Below are 16,618 nucleotides of genomic sequence, written 5' to 3'. Positions count from 1 at the left end.
TTCATCACATTAAGTAATATGGCTGGACAAAACAGAAAGCACATAAGTTGTTATAAGAGATCTGGGAACACAGATTGACAGCAACCTCTGTTTTTACCACCACATTGCCACTGTGGTCGGAAAGTCCTTCTATGTGGCACATCTCATTGCTAAGGATTTTGAATCCAGGAAGAAAGAGGTCATTGTCTCCCTCTACTCTTCCCTCATTAGGCCAATAATCGAGTATAGTGCCCCATTTGGCATGTACCTCACTAGACACCTGCAACAACTGGAGAGGCCACAAAAGTACCTGTTTAAGAAGATCCTAGGCCTTAAACACTTCTCCCATATGGACAGGCTCAAAAAACTCCAACTATTCTCTGTCTCATATCACTTACTTACAGGTGACGTACAAAGCCATGTCTAACCAGCTCTGTTAGAAATGCTGCATCTAAAGAAATCCCAATCCCTCAGCATCACACGCTCCAGAGACCTCAACCTCATTACCGCAATCAACAGAATGTGCTGGAGGGACAGGTTCATAACCCAGAGACTGCCCATGCTTTGGAATAGATTTCCCATACATGTCAAACAGAGCACCTCACTGGCCCTGTTCAAGAGAAATATTGATGAGAGGATGGGAAATAGAAAATTCACCCCGGGGATCACTCCAATGTGACTATACTCAACAGAGGCACTGGGAAGTAAGGTTAGGTGGCACGATGCCAGAGTAATCCTATGGGCTAGGCTTGTAAAGGCTCTAGGGCCATTAGCCTAGTACACACCTATGAACCTATGTCCATCTCTAGTAAATATCATGCAAACAAAGAAATGAAGCTAGAATCTCTTCTCTAGCAGCACAGTAATGTTTGAAGTGGCTGTAAGTGTATATCACTTTCATAACGATCCTACAGTTTTCATGTAACAGACTATGGGATTCTTTATCTATTAACTGTGCAAACTGCCAGTCACTCTCTACTTTCTAGCTTCTATTCAAAACTCACCTTGACTCACCATCTAAAATTAGCTGGAATAATTTGATTTTGAAAGCATTCTGAACATGTATAACTGTAGCTTTTACTGTTAATGTAAGCATTATTGAAAATGAAAATGTTGTAGTTCCACATTACAGACATTGCCCAATTTATGTCATAAAAATTCTGTTTATATTTTTCCCCTCCCCTTCTCTTTATTTTCTCAATTTCCCCTACTACAACCTCATTATTTTTAACACAATGCTTACTGTCTTACCTTTTCACTGCCTATTCTATTTACTTGCTCATCTTTTTTCAACTTTCTCCTCTTATACACTGCATTGTTTCCTCCCTAGCCAGTTTGCTAGTTCATTTCTATTTTTAATTAGTCTTCCACTAATACAGTTGCTCATTTTATCCTACTGTGTCTTTTACTGCATTATTTATTTCATCCAACTTGTCAGCAACCCATCATGTTCCACTTCTACATCCTTCATCTCTTCTCTTGCCTCATTCTCCTCTTTAAATGTACCTGCTTCACCCTGTCTGCCTCATTGTTTTTTCCCTGCTTGTTAATCAACTTTTATCTTAACTCTTTCTACTCGCTTCCCCCAGTTCAGTGATATGGATGCTTTACGTAACAAACTCACTTTATATTCCTTCCAACACATTTCATTTCTTCTCCACTACACTTCCCTTTTTCTCCTTATCAGTTTCTCAAATGCATCATAAACTGTTGTACATATGCATGCAGTCTTTAAATAAATGTATTTATAAAAATACTTATCATCTGCGTAGCTCTTAAAAGTCCACCTGTAACGTCATTAATTATATATACTTCATAATTTACCCAGCAGTTTACTAGTGTGTGATTGTTTACGGTATCTGGACTAGTCAGTCAATTTTTTTAATTTGATTATGTATGTATCCATGCATATATTATATATTTGTTTATTGTGTATTTTTCTTACATGTTTTAGAGAGTTTCTTTCTGTCCATTCTTTGGAATGATTGATAGTCAAAACAAAGTGCATTACATTTGCTTCTTTGTGTACTTTGTTACTTCACTGTCTGTTGCTACAGTAAATGCAGTAAATTATTATGTAAAACAACAGTATCCAAAAAAAAACAAACCCCAGAAAAATAATAAAGCTGTGTCAGGCTGAAGAAAACACTTGATTCCAAATTCAAAGCCGGTAGTAAATTCATTAATAAATTCAAAGCCAATAGTAAGCACTTTCATCTCCTTGACTGGAGACTTCTTCAGACTAAGGCTTTGTCTTAAAAACACACAATTTATATAATTAATAGGTGATTACCTACTTTGAAAAATCAATTGCCTATTATGTTTTAAAAATGCAGTATTACATTATATGACCAACATTTAACAATACTTCATAGTATAAATATAAGCTTCACAATATATATCAACTATCCTAAATAAATAATCATTCATGAAACATATAAAATGCTTATAAAATTCATATATGAAGTATATAAACTAAATCATATAAAATCATATAAAGTCAATGCTTCAGCCCCTTCCTTTTTAAATGCATTATAAATTCTTCCCTATTATTTAATCCTGGAGGGAAACAAGCATTTAATCTAACTTGCCAACAATACTCCAACCACCCTAATTCTTCTTCAACATTGGCAATATGTACATTAGACTTTAAACAGTCAAGAACTATGCATTTGAAATTTATTTTACATGTTTTCTCCGCATAATGTTTACTCATGGCAACAGTATGTTGCCAGGGGATGCAAAGCTGTTTATAAGTACAGTCACCAGCTGTTTATACATACAATCACCAGTAGAGTGAGACAAAATGAATTATTAGTAAGATTGACTACTGATGTAGGCTTCCTTACATGTTCACAAAAGTAACCAAGTGAACACCAACTTATCAGTGTAAACATCAACTCTTCGGGTTACATCCAATTGCAGTTATGATTCTCCTGTAATGTAGTCCATTTTTTAATGAGAAAACAAGGATGCTGTTGCATCCTTAGAAGCTGCAACCCTTTTTTGGGTGGCTGTTTTCTACATGGTTGCAAACTATGGAGTGAGGGGTGTGAAAGATGAAGCTCCTTATATGGGGGTATAGAAGGTCAGGTCCCCTGCAAAAAATATTATTTTTTGATAAATTTGCTAATTGATTATCTGGTTTGCTGAGGAGATTGAGAGTCTGTGCTTTGTAGGGAATCCTTAATATAAGCTGTTAAATACTGGAAGGTTTAATTAAAGTGTAATTGATATTTTTGCTATCATTGGTGCATTTAATTAAAACTACTGAAGCAAGGGTGTGCTGTGCCAGACCATAATACACTTTAAGTAGTACATTTTACCATGCCTTGTACTTCATTTTCAGACTCAGCAAGGCTCATCAGAAAGCAGAATCCAAGAACAGAAAGACTCAAAAGATGGCAGCATCAGAAATCAATTTGAACAGGAGTCTGGTGTCATTCTTCAGCAGAACCCAGAGTCATCATCTTCTGGGAGAAGCATCATTTCTACTGATAGCGGTAAGGATGGCTGATGGATCTTAGACTGCATAATATTTTATAACTACTGCTGTACAATAGACAGTTTCCTCAAGATCAGAGCACTAAGATTTCTATATGACAAATTCTTAGGCCTGGATCTAAATCTTGAAAACTGGTACACCACCAGGCCAAAATCCATTTTTTCCCCCTAGTGGCACTCTGAACATCTAAACATCTGTCACTTATACGAGAACCCCCTATACTCTCAAACCAGAGTACTTAACTTACCAGGTTAGATCGGGACTGGTCCTCATAAATAGACAGGCCCAAAAGATGGAGTCCTGATTTACTAAGACTGCCAAGGGCGAAGACGGGTTATCTCTAGGTTCAGATTGATCCTTAACATTTCCTTGGAGAGTTATGTCTTAGCAATACCCTCCTCCATTCAGTGATTTAGTATACATTCTAATGTGACAGGAGATGTAGGACAGGCCCAGTGCTGCACTGACTCTGGGTACAATAGAAAGTACTCTTTTGGCATTAACAGCTTGTTTTTAGTCCAGTGCTCCTGATGCTTCCCCGCCTATTCTTCACCAGGTGTCACCAGCACAACAGAACATGGCAACCTGCTCTTCCTATTGTCCCTACCAGGATGGGTTGGCCAATGTTCAACACTTTCTCCTAACCTCTTTGGTGAGCTCCACCCACTGCCTAATGATCATCAGCTTCCCATTAATGATTGGCCCAGTCATTCCTCATGGGGGAGAGCTCTTCTTAACCCATTCATTCCCCTTGAGGTGAGAACAAGTCATGGGGCTATTATCCTTGCTGCCATTAAGTCAGTTTTATTTTAAAGTGCTGCCTAACCCCTCCAATGGTTGTGACATGAGCTCTGCATGTAGGAACCACATCTGGCCCTGGTATGGATGCATACCCTGTCCCTGGCACACCTCTATAAGGACTACTTCACTGAGTTGAACAGACCCATTCATATCACTGCCCTCAGGTGCTTGTTCTTGGGGGTGGGACAGCCTATGTCACTCCCCTGGAGTGTCAGGTCATCACAGGGAGGAGAGTCACCAAAACTCTCCGTCCCAAGGTGTGCCAACTTAAGTCATGATTCTCTCATCCATAACCAGCTCTTACAGCTTCCTGAGATGCTAATTGATGTTGGGTTGTCTGGGTCACAGTCTTGACTTTATCCTTCAGTGCCCCCCAAGATGATTTTTGAACTTAAGTTATAGTTAAGACTTTACTCCATTAATCTGTGGAGTCAGCAGGTCAAAATATGTTTTTTCACACATATTATAATTAGTGATACAGATTTAACATTGTCCATTATCCTATCCAAGTATAGTTTTCCTGGATTTAAACTGAATCAGCAATTATTTCTTATCCATATCCTCTTCTATGATGTGTGTCAGTAGTCTTGATATGTTTTATTCAGTGCATATTGCATTTACACCTGCATTACACAAAATGTGTCAGAATAGAGGTAGTGTCATTTCATATAGAAACTGAAGGCAAATTATAAGAAATATGAGACCTCAGACTGTCTCACCACCAACCCAAAAGCAGATGTTGCACATGCCAGTCTGATCTTCTCATCATTGTTTGTATCGTAAGCCTTTATGGATTCACATGTGTGTCCCGTTGGAGAACATTCCTTTTCTGTATAATCCTATTGATCTGTGATTTTGTTAGATGTCAGCTAGGAAAGGAAATTGTGAGTGTGGTAGGCAGATACCCTACAAAGACCTCCATTTCCAGTGCCCTTTTTGCTTAGATACAGAGCATGATTACAAACATTGTTCATGATTGTCATTGTTGAATACTTTATTAGAGACTCATTGCCTTAAGCATTTAGCACAGTCTAAGATGGCAGACCCCTCCACACATGATTACACACCACTCCATAGAAAAAGCCTAATAGGCCTAGGCCTGAAGCTATTTCTGCCCAGTCAGATTTCGACATCCCTGCTGAAGTTGCAGAACCAATGTACATTCGACAATTCCTCAGACATCCTCTATTGCGACCATATTGGAGGCTGGTATGTATATGTGAACTACATGTCTGAAATGATTGCTTTCACAATGGGGAAGGGGAAATCATGGATCAGTATATCAGAAGGCCTGTTAGGTATCCCTCAGATTTTAGTAAGAGAAGAGATTCCAGGATCTCTCAATAAGGTACATTAGGAGTTGGAGCCGGAGAAGGAGTGGATGGACTTTCCTCAGGGCCATACACAAGGCCATTATGGATCTCAAGCCTCCTTCCTTCACTGCTTTGCCCACTCCTCAGAAGATTACTGTGGAGTTTTCCTCAGAGGATGAGGAGGGAGCTTCACATTCAAATGATCAGTCTTTAGCATACTGCTCTGAAATCCACTCACCTGGATAGGTCTGCTGTGATGGCAAGGATACCGATCTCCCCTGACAAAGCACCTTTATGGGGAGACTATTGTGAACATGATGAAACATTTTAAGTGGGATTCTAGACAGATTTCTGACATTCAGAAAAGGTACTACATCCTTTTACAAGTAGGAAGTCCAGCCCCTCCTGTACAGCCAGTTCTGGAGGCTTTCCTTGATGCTTTTGCATCCATGTCCTTTACTCCTGACTCCCCGCATCCATGCCTGATAGATCCTATAATGTTTCAGATAGTCTCAAGTTTATTTTCAAAAATCTAGTTGTTGATCCTTCTGTTTCCTTAGCCTCAGATAAGCCATCTAAACTTGTACTTTCTGCTAATGCCTTCCTTCAGACAAGAACAGAAAGGATATGGACAGTTGGAGAAAAATGTCTATGGCTCCTCTGGCCTGGCCTTCATGCCTTTAATTATCAGACTCCCATGACCAAATACCTTTTGTCTGTCCTTAGCAGTCTGGCGAAGGCTGTTACTGATATGGAAGTGAAAAATTCAAAACCACAGGTTATTTCTTTGTTGGTTCAAGCTTCTCATGTAGGTAGATATAATATAAAGTGCAGAGAGGAAATTCCAGGGTTGCTCATTGAGGTACATTAAGTTGTCAGAACCCACATGTTTAGATAAAACAGATGTCACACCTACAAAGAAGAAACAAAAAATATATTTCTTCCCCTCAGACATCCAAGGAAAAGAGTGGTTGGATTTTTCACAGGGATGGTTTAAGGCCATAATGGTAGTCAAGCCACTATCTTTTCCAGGGCCTGCTGAGGTCTCTTCCATAGCAGCTGCTACTGGTTCAGTTATTAGGAGATATGCATGGCTATACACTCAGCCTCTCCCTGGAGCTTTCAAGGCAAAACTATATCCCTCTTGACAGGAATCTTTTGTTTAGATCACAGGCATCTGTCTTACTCAAGACATTGTAAGAACAAGGCAAAGCTATGAAAGACTGCAGACAAATTCTTCTTACCTCTGTGCTGAAACACCAGAGGAACTACCCTGCCAAGTAACATAAGAAGACACCTAGGAAAAGGTTCCAGGACAAATCTGAAAGGGACTCCCAATCAGGGAATCCTTCCTTCTCTGATAAGTCACTGTGACTATCTTCCTCCTTCCCCCATCCTCCTTGGTACCAAACTCCCACTTAACAACAGGCTCAACTTCTCTTTCAAAAACTGGTAGCTGATCACATCAGACAAATGGGTTCCCACCATTATCAAATGAGGATACAGTGTGTCCAGGAAAGAACTCCCTCCTTTCGAAGGCATTCTGCCCCCTTCCCATGACCAATTACATCTTCTTCCACCCATCTTACAGGCCTTACCCGATCAAGACATAACAGGACAATTTCCCCTTACTTTGTAGGAAGAGGGTTCTATTCCAGTCTGTTCCTGTTTCCATGAAAAGAACAGTGGGGACCCATACAGGAGTCAGTACCTTTCTCAAGGTACCCTCTTTCAAAATGTTGTCTCTTCAGACCCTTCTTCCATTTATCTTTCCTCTGGCCTTCCTAGTGTCCCTGAACCTGATGGATTTGAACCAACATATCTCCATACATCCATCTTGCAGGAAATTTCTGAGGTTTTCTACTTGGTCATCACATTTTCAGTTTTCTGCTTTGCATTCAGATTTTCTGCTGCTCCAAGAGCTTTCACAAAGTGCATAGCTGTAGTAATTATCTTTTGCAGGACTTGGGGAATACAGATATTCCGTTACCTAGATGATTTGCTAATCCAGGCTTCATCACCTCAGACTCTTTTACAGCATCTCAGGTTCATCCTCCTCCTGTGACTGGATTTCATTCTCAGTTTCAAAAATGTTTTCCTTGAGTCCACTCAAGACCTGTTTCTTGGGTTGCAGACTAGACACAAAAAGATGCAGGCCTTTTTCCCCAGGAGAAGGTACAAAATCTCACAACATATTTCCAACAGCTCTTACTTTTCCAATTCTGCTCAGTAATGGAGTTTTTCAGAGCACAGCTACATTACAGTAATCATTCCTGTGCTATCACTTGCCAGGCTGCATATGTGGAAAATTCAGTGGTACCTGAAAAATGCATAGTCTCAACACTCTCACCCTATGGCACACAGATTTCCCTCATACTGTGTCAGAAGAAGGAGATCCTTTGGCATGTCTCACAAGTGAATCTCAATCCAGGGCTCCCTTTCAAGATGCAGACTGCAAGTCAAGAGCTGCACACAGACTCTTTAGACAAAGCTTGGGGGAGGAGGCATGGAAAAGGACTTACAAGATCCAGTGTTGCTGGCAATCCATTCTTAAGACAGAACACATCAACCCAAAGGTGATGCAAGCTCTCATTAAGAACCTTAAAGTATTTTCCTATCCCTGGAAATCAGAACATCCAAACATGCTCAGAGACAGTGCAACAGTCTATGGTATTTAGGCAAACAAAGAGGGACAAGATGTTATGAACTGTGCAGATTGGCTAAGATTGGTTGGGACCTGGCCATAAAAGTGAATATTTCTCTTCAAGTAGTATACATTCACTCAGGACAATGTCCTGACAGACTCCCTTAGCAGGTCAGTGGAAGTCCCCCATAAATGGATACTTAACAGTGAGGTATTCCAAAACATAGTCCACAAATGGTATACACCACAGATAGACATTTTTGACACAGAGAATAACAAACAGATCTCTCTCTTTTGCACAAGGACACCTTGCCCACATGCTTGAAGGGCTGATGCCTTGTCATTCCAGTGGACATGCAAGTTTCTTTATGCCTCACCTCCACTACCTCTGCTCCCAAAGGTTTTGTGAAAAATACAAAAAGAAAAGAACAAGAATTCTGGCGGTAATTCTCTTTTTGCCAAGGCAGCATTGGTTTCTCCCCTTCTCTATCTCTTAGCCAGGGCACTCACCACAAGCTACCTCACAAGGTGGACCTGCTCAAACAACAGAAGCGCTCATTGCTTCATTGCAATCTGTCTTCTTTCAAACTCACCTTACAGATGAAAGGATTCTGATCCCTTCCAGACACTCTAGTTTTCTGAGGACATGCTTTGTTTTCTTCCAGAAGAAAGGAAGCTCACTCCCTAAAAATCCTATACAGCCAAATGGAAGATGTTTCTAATCTGGAGTCAAGCTAAGCATCTACACCCAATAAAATCTGAGGTTCATCTTATTCTGTCTTATTTGTATGGGCCCCTGAAAGGTGGATTGGCATATTCATTTATAAAAGCCCACCTTTCAGCTATTTCAGCTTGTCTTCCTCTTAATTCGTCTCTTATGTCCAGGCTTGAGTTTAAGCAATTTTTAAAAGAGGTCCTGCACTTAAATCCCTTGAGGAAACATGTGTCTCTCCACAGGGATCTTAACTATGTGCTGAAAAAGCTTATTTTACCTCCTTTTGAACCAGTGGGTTCTTCCACTCTCAGGTTCTGCACCTGGAAATCCATTTTGTTTGTAGCTCTCATGTCTGCTAGGCAGGTTTCAGGCTCTAATGGCTATTCAACCCTTCCTTCTTTTCTATAAGGACCAAGTATCCCTGAAGGTCAGTCCTTCAGTCATGCCTAAAGTGGTAAATGAGATGTCCCTTAATTAGGCTATCAACCTACCTACTTTCTTTCCCAACCTGCAAAACACAGGGGTAAGAATTCTACATTTCCTGGATGTGTACAGATAGCCCAGGTTTTACCTGGACAAGACTAAACTGATTTGAAAGTCAGATCAGCTGTTTGTTTCCTTCCTGACTCTAAGCTTGGCCAGCCAGTATCTAAATTATTGCTAGCTGGATTTTGAGGTCCATCCCCTTTTGCTACACTTACCATAAATAATCTTTGCCCTCTTTGGCCACTTCTGGAGATTTCTAAAATGGGGGTATATTCCAGATTAATACTGAAGGCTGATACCTGTTTTTAGTGCACACCTTTACCCAGCTGACGCTGTTTCCAAATCCAGAGCTGCCTTCATCAGGTCAGTCCTTTCTGGCCTTTTAGACAGCTTTAATTCTCAGCCTTCCAACCTTCTACTCTCTTAAGCTTTGGGAATCACCTACATGTTTGGAGTACTGCAGTAGTGACTTCAGTCAGGACATAGTACAGCTGTGTAAGACCTTAGCATGCCAACAGATATCTTACTGATCACTGCTGCAGAATTCCTTCCCATCAGCCATCTCCCTTATTTTCCTTCTCTTCCATTTGTTTTCTGTTCTCCTGCTCTGGTTGGCAGCCTCTGGGACTGAGGCAACCTTTACTTTCTGTTCTATCTTTCCCTCTCTTAACTGACCACTTTTTTTTCAGATATCTTCAGGCTGATGACCTGGGGAAAATCTGAGGATTTATGCTCAGACATCTGTTTATGTATGCCTACACTCACAAGCTGAGGTCATGTCAGACATATGGCTTATGGAAGGTTTAGGCTTTCTACCACTGATGGACATCAGTAGTGAAAACCCACCTATTTGAAATACTGCAACAGTGATCTCTAGGACTTACACTGTTGTGGTAAATTCTTACACAAGTGTACTGTGTTGTTCACTATCTTGATTGTATTCTCTGTCTTGCTGTGTTTAAAGTCTCATTGTCCCATTGTGCTATTTTAAAAGTGCATGACACTTATATGTCAAGACATTAATTCAGGAATGATTTCTTCAATAACGTACCTGTTGGTGGAAGATGTAGTTTCTTCTCCTAAAAATAATGCCACTGCAGCTTCTTCTAAGTCCTCTCCTACAATGGGTAATGCTTTTCTGTCTTTCCTGTCAGGTCAAGCATACTGAGTTTGTGCTTCTTTCAGTTTGCTCTCCCTCTACCTTAATTGGAGCGGAGAGCACCCTCTCAATTTCTTTTCATGCCTCATGTCGTCCACCCACTGCAAAGAGTGTTTAATAACAAAATGTGTAATCAATTTTGTTTTTCTTTTTTGTTTACAAATACCAGTTTCTGAGTCTGTTTTTATTTGAATTTTCTACTTGTCTGTAGCAGCAAGATGCTCAGAACACTGCATTCTGCCGCTTAGCTCACTTTTGGTATTCATTTTGTTAAAGTCCTCCCTTAGGTACCCTACTTCTGGCTTGGCTGGCTCCCTATGGAAATGTTGGTACTCAAAATACCAAGTGCCAACATGCAGAAAAAAAAGATTGAAAACACGGGAGAGCAGCGAATCTCGAAGATCACTCTTCTCCTTTACAGGGGGGCAAACCCCCTGCTCCCCCTATATCCCCTGAACTTATATATACCAACTGCAAGATCACCATACCTCAGAGAGAAGGGAATATTCTGAGAAACTGCATCTTGGACTTGGTATATGTAAGTCCAATCTTTCAGCCATTCGGTCTCCATATTATGAGACTTGCTGTAGCGGGTCTCCACATTTCAAACCATTTTGTCTCACCTTCTGTGCCAATGCCTTTTCTTCTTCTAGTTCATAAAGATAAACTAAAAACATAGCCCACCCAGCTTTTAAAGCAAACAAAATAGTACTGTCAGGATTTATCTCCAGCAAAATATTTTACTAATGAGCTACATTTAGGCAAAAACCGAAACTATGGACCTTGCTCAGGCCTTGATTCCAGCTTGGAATAACCATAAGTGGGCTGCCACAATCTACACTTTCAGGATCTCCTGATAAGCTTCTGCTCACTTTGTGCTGAGCCTCTTAATGAAGAACTGACTTTCTGAACCACTTTGGACAGGCGGTTCTCTTATATTCCCATGTAATAAAAAAATAGGACCTCATGGATATCTAATATATGTGAGTTTCTAACTAGCATTCTGTGGGAATCTTTCTATATACAAGACTCTGCTAAAACACACACACACACACTCACACACACACACACACACACACACACACACACACACACACACACACACACACACACACATTTACCTCACTTAATATGTCATAATGCAGAGAGGTCTATGCCTTAGGGTGCAGTGCTCATGTTTTTTTTATTTTATTTAAGTTTTATAATTGGAGTAGAAGTCTAATACAAAAAGTCTCATTTCAGTCAGAGAAACAAGTGTGCACATTAAATACACACATGCTTAAATGCATAATACATAGTTATAGGATACAATAAACATTGTCATATGTGTTTGCAGTGAATGTAAAACCTTATACAGGTTTGTGTAGAGCCTGTCTACTGGTAGCCACTTAGTATGTGTGTGTAACAAAGATGACAAGAGTTGTTCATATTACATGCTGTCATATAATCATTCATTTTTAAATACTTTAGATTGTTCATGTAAGCACAGTCATATAACATTTCATTTTTAAGGTAGATTGAAAAGGTCAATGGGGTTTGCTGTGTAAAGCAGGGGTACTGAATTGGCATTTGGAGTCATCTGATAAAGTGGGGCTAGAATATGAGCTGTAGATATTTGGATTAGTTTCTATGCATCTTTTTGGAAATAGTACCATGTAGCTCTGTCTGCTGGATATGCTATGAATTTTGAACTAAATTCTTCTCTTGAGGGTCTGTTTCTGAAAGTTGTCCCATCAGTTTTGACCTAGTGAGTTGGCAAATCTGTGATGCAATGGACCATTTTCTGAGTAGGAGCATAGATTGTAGGTGGGGGTGAGGATGGTTAGCCTCACGGCAGACCTCTTAACCTCTTAGAGCAAGAAATCTGGACAAAGCCATAAATAAAAGTGGGACAAAGGATCAAAAATAGGGACAATTTTTAAATATTGCTCTTACAAACTTAGAAAGTTGAAAGAATAACAGGTTTTGCATTAGTATGAATTTTATAAAGAGTAAGAAGTCTGATACTCAAATTTCTGTCATTATTTTCTAACTTCAGTCTTTAATGGTTTGCCACAAATTTTCCAGAAAACCACAATTTTATGAAAAAGGGACCAAAAATAGGCAAAAATCTGGACATTCTGTGAAAATCTGTACAGTTGAGAGGTATGCATCATGGCACATTGTGGGCAGGGGATATAATTAATAGTTTTGTAGATTAAAGTAAGAAGTCAGTCAGCACTTTTAATATTGGGAAGACATTTAGTGCCACCTAGAGAGGTGTGTAGTGCTGCTCATGTAAGTTGAGGATAGTAGTATAAACTGATAGATGTGATTGGATAGAATTTTTACTTCTGAAGGGTTTCTTTTAGAGAAGTTGGCTAGGAGTGGTAGGCCATACTTGAGCAGTGGCTGAAGGATTTATTTACCCATGTCAGCTATACTGTCAAGCGTAAAGAGTACTGAAGTATGTCAGCAAGCAATTGCTTGCTGACCTTTGATTTTAATGTCTGTACCTGAGCATTTGAAGGAGTGAATAGCTTCAGCACACTTGTTACTAAAGGAGAACAAAGTAGTGGGTACAGTAAGGGTGCCAAAAATTAATTATTAGTCCTGGTAGATTACTAGCTGTTTCTCATGAAATGTTATGGAGAATTTTGTTAATGCCATTGTGTACTATTAAGATGGATTTGTGCGGTGAGTAAGCTCTGTAGGTCATGGCATCAACAGCAAAGAGAATGTGGTGTACAGAGTATGACAGAAATGCTTCAGAATTTATTTTAATTATACCAGAGCTTTAATTGTTTATTTTTGTTTGTTTTTGCAGATACTGACTACAGATATCCTGCTGGCCAAGAGCAACCCTTTATTATGCACTATTTTCCACAACTTGTGGAACGATTATCGAATATTGACCCTATACTGGATAGTCTGTATTCAAAGTCATATATCAGCTCATCTGAGTATTCTATTATAAGAAGCAAAAGAGTGTACCATGATAAAGTGCGTGAAACTCTTCTCTTTTTAAAGAACAAAGGAACAGATGCAATGAATCAGTTTTACCTGTTACTTCAAGAATATGACCACTTTCTTGTTGAAGACTTACTGAAGGATCAAGGCTGAAAGGAATGGCTATTACATGGAACAGTAACTGTGATTTTGCAGTCTATATATTAAAATGCTGTATAAACAAAGTTTGAGTTGTCCTTTGAAGGATAGCATACATTTTGTCGACTGCACAACCGGCATTTTGGGTACTGTTAATGCTGTTGTTCAAGCTAGAAAGTATATAATCCAGACTTATATACTGTTTACACTCTTACTCAAACACTTCCTTCTCTGAAGGAAGTTTTGTGGGTTTAACAAAAAGTAAGATTTTACACTGCTACAATTCCTTTCTTCATTATGACGTATTTATGTTTGACGCAGTTTGCGTTCTCATTCACCATTTTAAACGTTTCCTTTCCAGTCTCTTTTCCTTCCTGACTCTCTGATCTCCTTTTTATCACCTTATCTTTTTTTTAAACACCTCCACTGAATCATTGCTTGTGACGTAGAGAAATCCACACTCACATTGACATAATCATACTATGTTAACATAATAAACATTATACTTCACATATGCTGCTACGCATCATGCAACCCAAGCAACACCACACAAATTATTCACTTCCTGCCCCCTTTCCTCAAACAAGGAACATCTGTATTAAACCATCACCCACTGCACAGGCAATCACACATCCATACAACTGAAAACAAACCACACCGACACAATCCTAGTTGCAAGCATTCCACAACACTAACCATAGCCTCTATTCATCTCACCGTATCGCCAATTCTCCATTATCCCTTTATCGTTCTCTGACAGTTAGCTTCTCCATTTCGTCTTCAGCTTCCTTCCTTTCATCTTTTCCCTTACCCAGTCTACTTGGTCTCCAGGCTTGTTGGGTGTCTCTCAGTTCTGTTCAAATAACGTAAATAAGAAATACTAACATTTTGTACTTTTTTATATGTTTTTCTCCATAATCATTAAATGTACTGCTGTTAGTTAATATAATCTCTGCGTACTTACACGAGTTTCCACAGTGAGCTTTTTATCAGCCATCACTTCATGTTGTTTTTTGTATACCCAAAGCATTTTTCATTGACTTTCAGTAAAAATTAACTGTGGCTATTTGGACTGCCAGGTACCAAAACAGAATAAAAAAAAATTTCTTTTAAGTGGATAACTTGTGTGCAGCTACATTGTGGGACATTATCCTTGGGTTATAATAATCTAGAATACATATCACTGTGGGTTATGGAGAGGAAACCTGTTACTGTGACATCAGGAACTGTTGGGCATAAACTTAAACGTTGTGAAAGTTGTACATTCATTACATTATAGTTATATGTCTGTGTATTCCCCCATTTATCTGTATACTCCCCCTACCTTCCAGAAGGTTGACAGTTTTTTTTTCATATCACAGTCTCTTTCCTATCTTTGTTAACATCTTGTATTCATGTGTAAACATCAGCACACTAAGTAACTGTGTGCCATCATATTACCAGCCAAGAGCTGCACATCCATCACCCCTTTTTCCCATTTTTTTCACATGGGATCGGGGTACCACTTCAGTAGTGACAATCGTCGATGTTTAGACCACCTGGTGGCTAGCTCTGTCGTGGTTGTTCTTCCACACCACACACTCACACCCACACTCACACCTATGGCCAATTTAAAGTGCCCTATTCACTTACTGCATATCTTTGGAATGTGAGAGGAAACTGGAGCACCCAGAGGAACCCAAGTGAACACAGGGAAGACATGTAGACTCCACACAGAAAGTACCCCAGCTGAGAATTGAACTGGGGATCCTCTTGCTGTGAGGCAACAATGCTATCCACTGTGCTGCCTTTATTATCATGAAAAGAAAACAATATGTATAAATGCCGCAAGCTGAATCTTTTGCCTTACTTTTTTACTCACAAGATGGCTGCCTGCGGGAGCTGTTCATGAGGAGATCTGCTAGAAGGTCAGCATAAGGGCTGGCGCTCAGAAAATAAGTTAAAGCCTGTCTCTCCAGAAGATAAGTTCAGTCTTCAGCCTGCTTCACAGTAGCTCCTCCTCATCTAGTGAGGATTCAAACCAGCTCTCATCTTCAGGCTTGACAAATGAGGAGAGAACAGGGGGAACCATCTGTCTTTTACTCTGGGGGGGGGGTGCGTGTGTTCATAGGATTGATTGTCAAGTTTACAACTCAAGCCTTCAAGAGGCTTGACTGGTGAAAACACATGTTGATATTTTATACTTTGCATACATATATATAAAGATGATTTTTGAATGAATTAATGACTTATTTTGCATTCAGAGGAAAATCACAGTCTTGTGAAGTGTGTAAGCATCTGTCATATTTGTTTTTATATTAATATTTGTTTTTAGTATTAAGATCTCATCTCTGGCATAAACTTTCAAATTCATCCCGCTTAGACATTACCTTCTAGATTTGGCATAAGTCACCTTTAAGTAATTTTAAGAAGCAGAAAAAAAAGGAGTTCTTGAAGTTTTTATAAATCATTCCATATTTTCTAGCCCTATGATCCTTCTTGTAAGGAGTCATACCTTATCAAATTGGTTCAGGTGGCTTGATCAAAGGCTACAAATGCAACGTTGTGTTTAATAACAAGCTGGTGCGGTGATGTATAAAGTGGTACAGTGATTTCCCTCTGACTAGACATGTCCTGTACAATTAGAAGATGCTTTTCTGATTTTAGCTGATACACAGGAATTTCCAAGACTGAATACTGGAGAAGTGTCAGCCCCTTTTGACATCCTTGTGAACCAGAACAACAAGGGCATTGGATGGGTCCAGGACCACTTTGCCTCCTTGGCTTTTGATGCATATGCCCTGGTTATGGAGGGAGAGAGTGAAATCCCTCTAGTGGTAGCCAGTGAAGGCCAGCATTTAAATTGTCTCTCAAAGTCAGTAGGCCTTTAAAGGTGGTGGTGTTTTTTTTTTTTAAGGTGATCAGAAATAACTGGTGTCCTTTTTGCTGA

General features: G+C 39.6%; 1 protein-coding gene across 2 annotated transcripts in view; it reads left to right on the top strand.

Annotated features, from left to right (window-relative positions):
• LOC122790712 (receptor-interacting serine/threonine-protein kinase 2-like) overlaps positions 1-15,323 on the top strand; it is a 652,068-nt gene extending 636,745 nt beyond the window's left edge. For both annotated transcript variants that reach the window (XM_044058268.1, XM_044058269.1), the window contains exons 10-11: positions 3,329-3,482; positions 13,409-15,323. In XM_044058268.1, the coding sequence (XP_043914203.1) occupies positions 3,329-3,482; positions 13,409-13,704 (450 nt within the window). In that variant the 3' untranslated portion in view covers positions 13,705-15,323. The remainder of the gene's footprint in view (positions 1-3,328; positions 3,483-13,408) is intronic.
• Positions 15,324-16,618: the final 1,295 nt, after the last annotated feature.

Source organism: Protopterus annectens, chromosome 16.part0 (assembly GCF_019279795.1).
Source record: "Protopterus annectens isolate FY-2018-M chromosome 16.part0, PAN1.0, whole genome shotgun sequence".
Taxonomy (NCBI): Eukaryota; Metazoa; Chordata; order Ceratodontiformes; family Protopteridae; genus Protopterus; species Protopterus annectens.
This window is presented reverse-complemented; position numbering and strand designations above follow the sequence as displayed.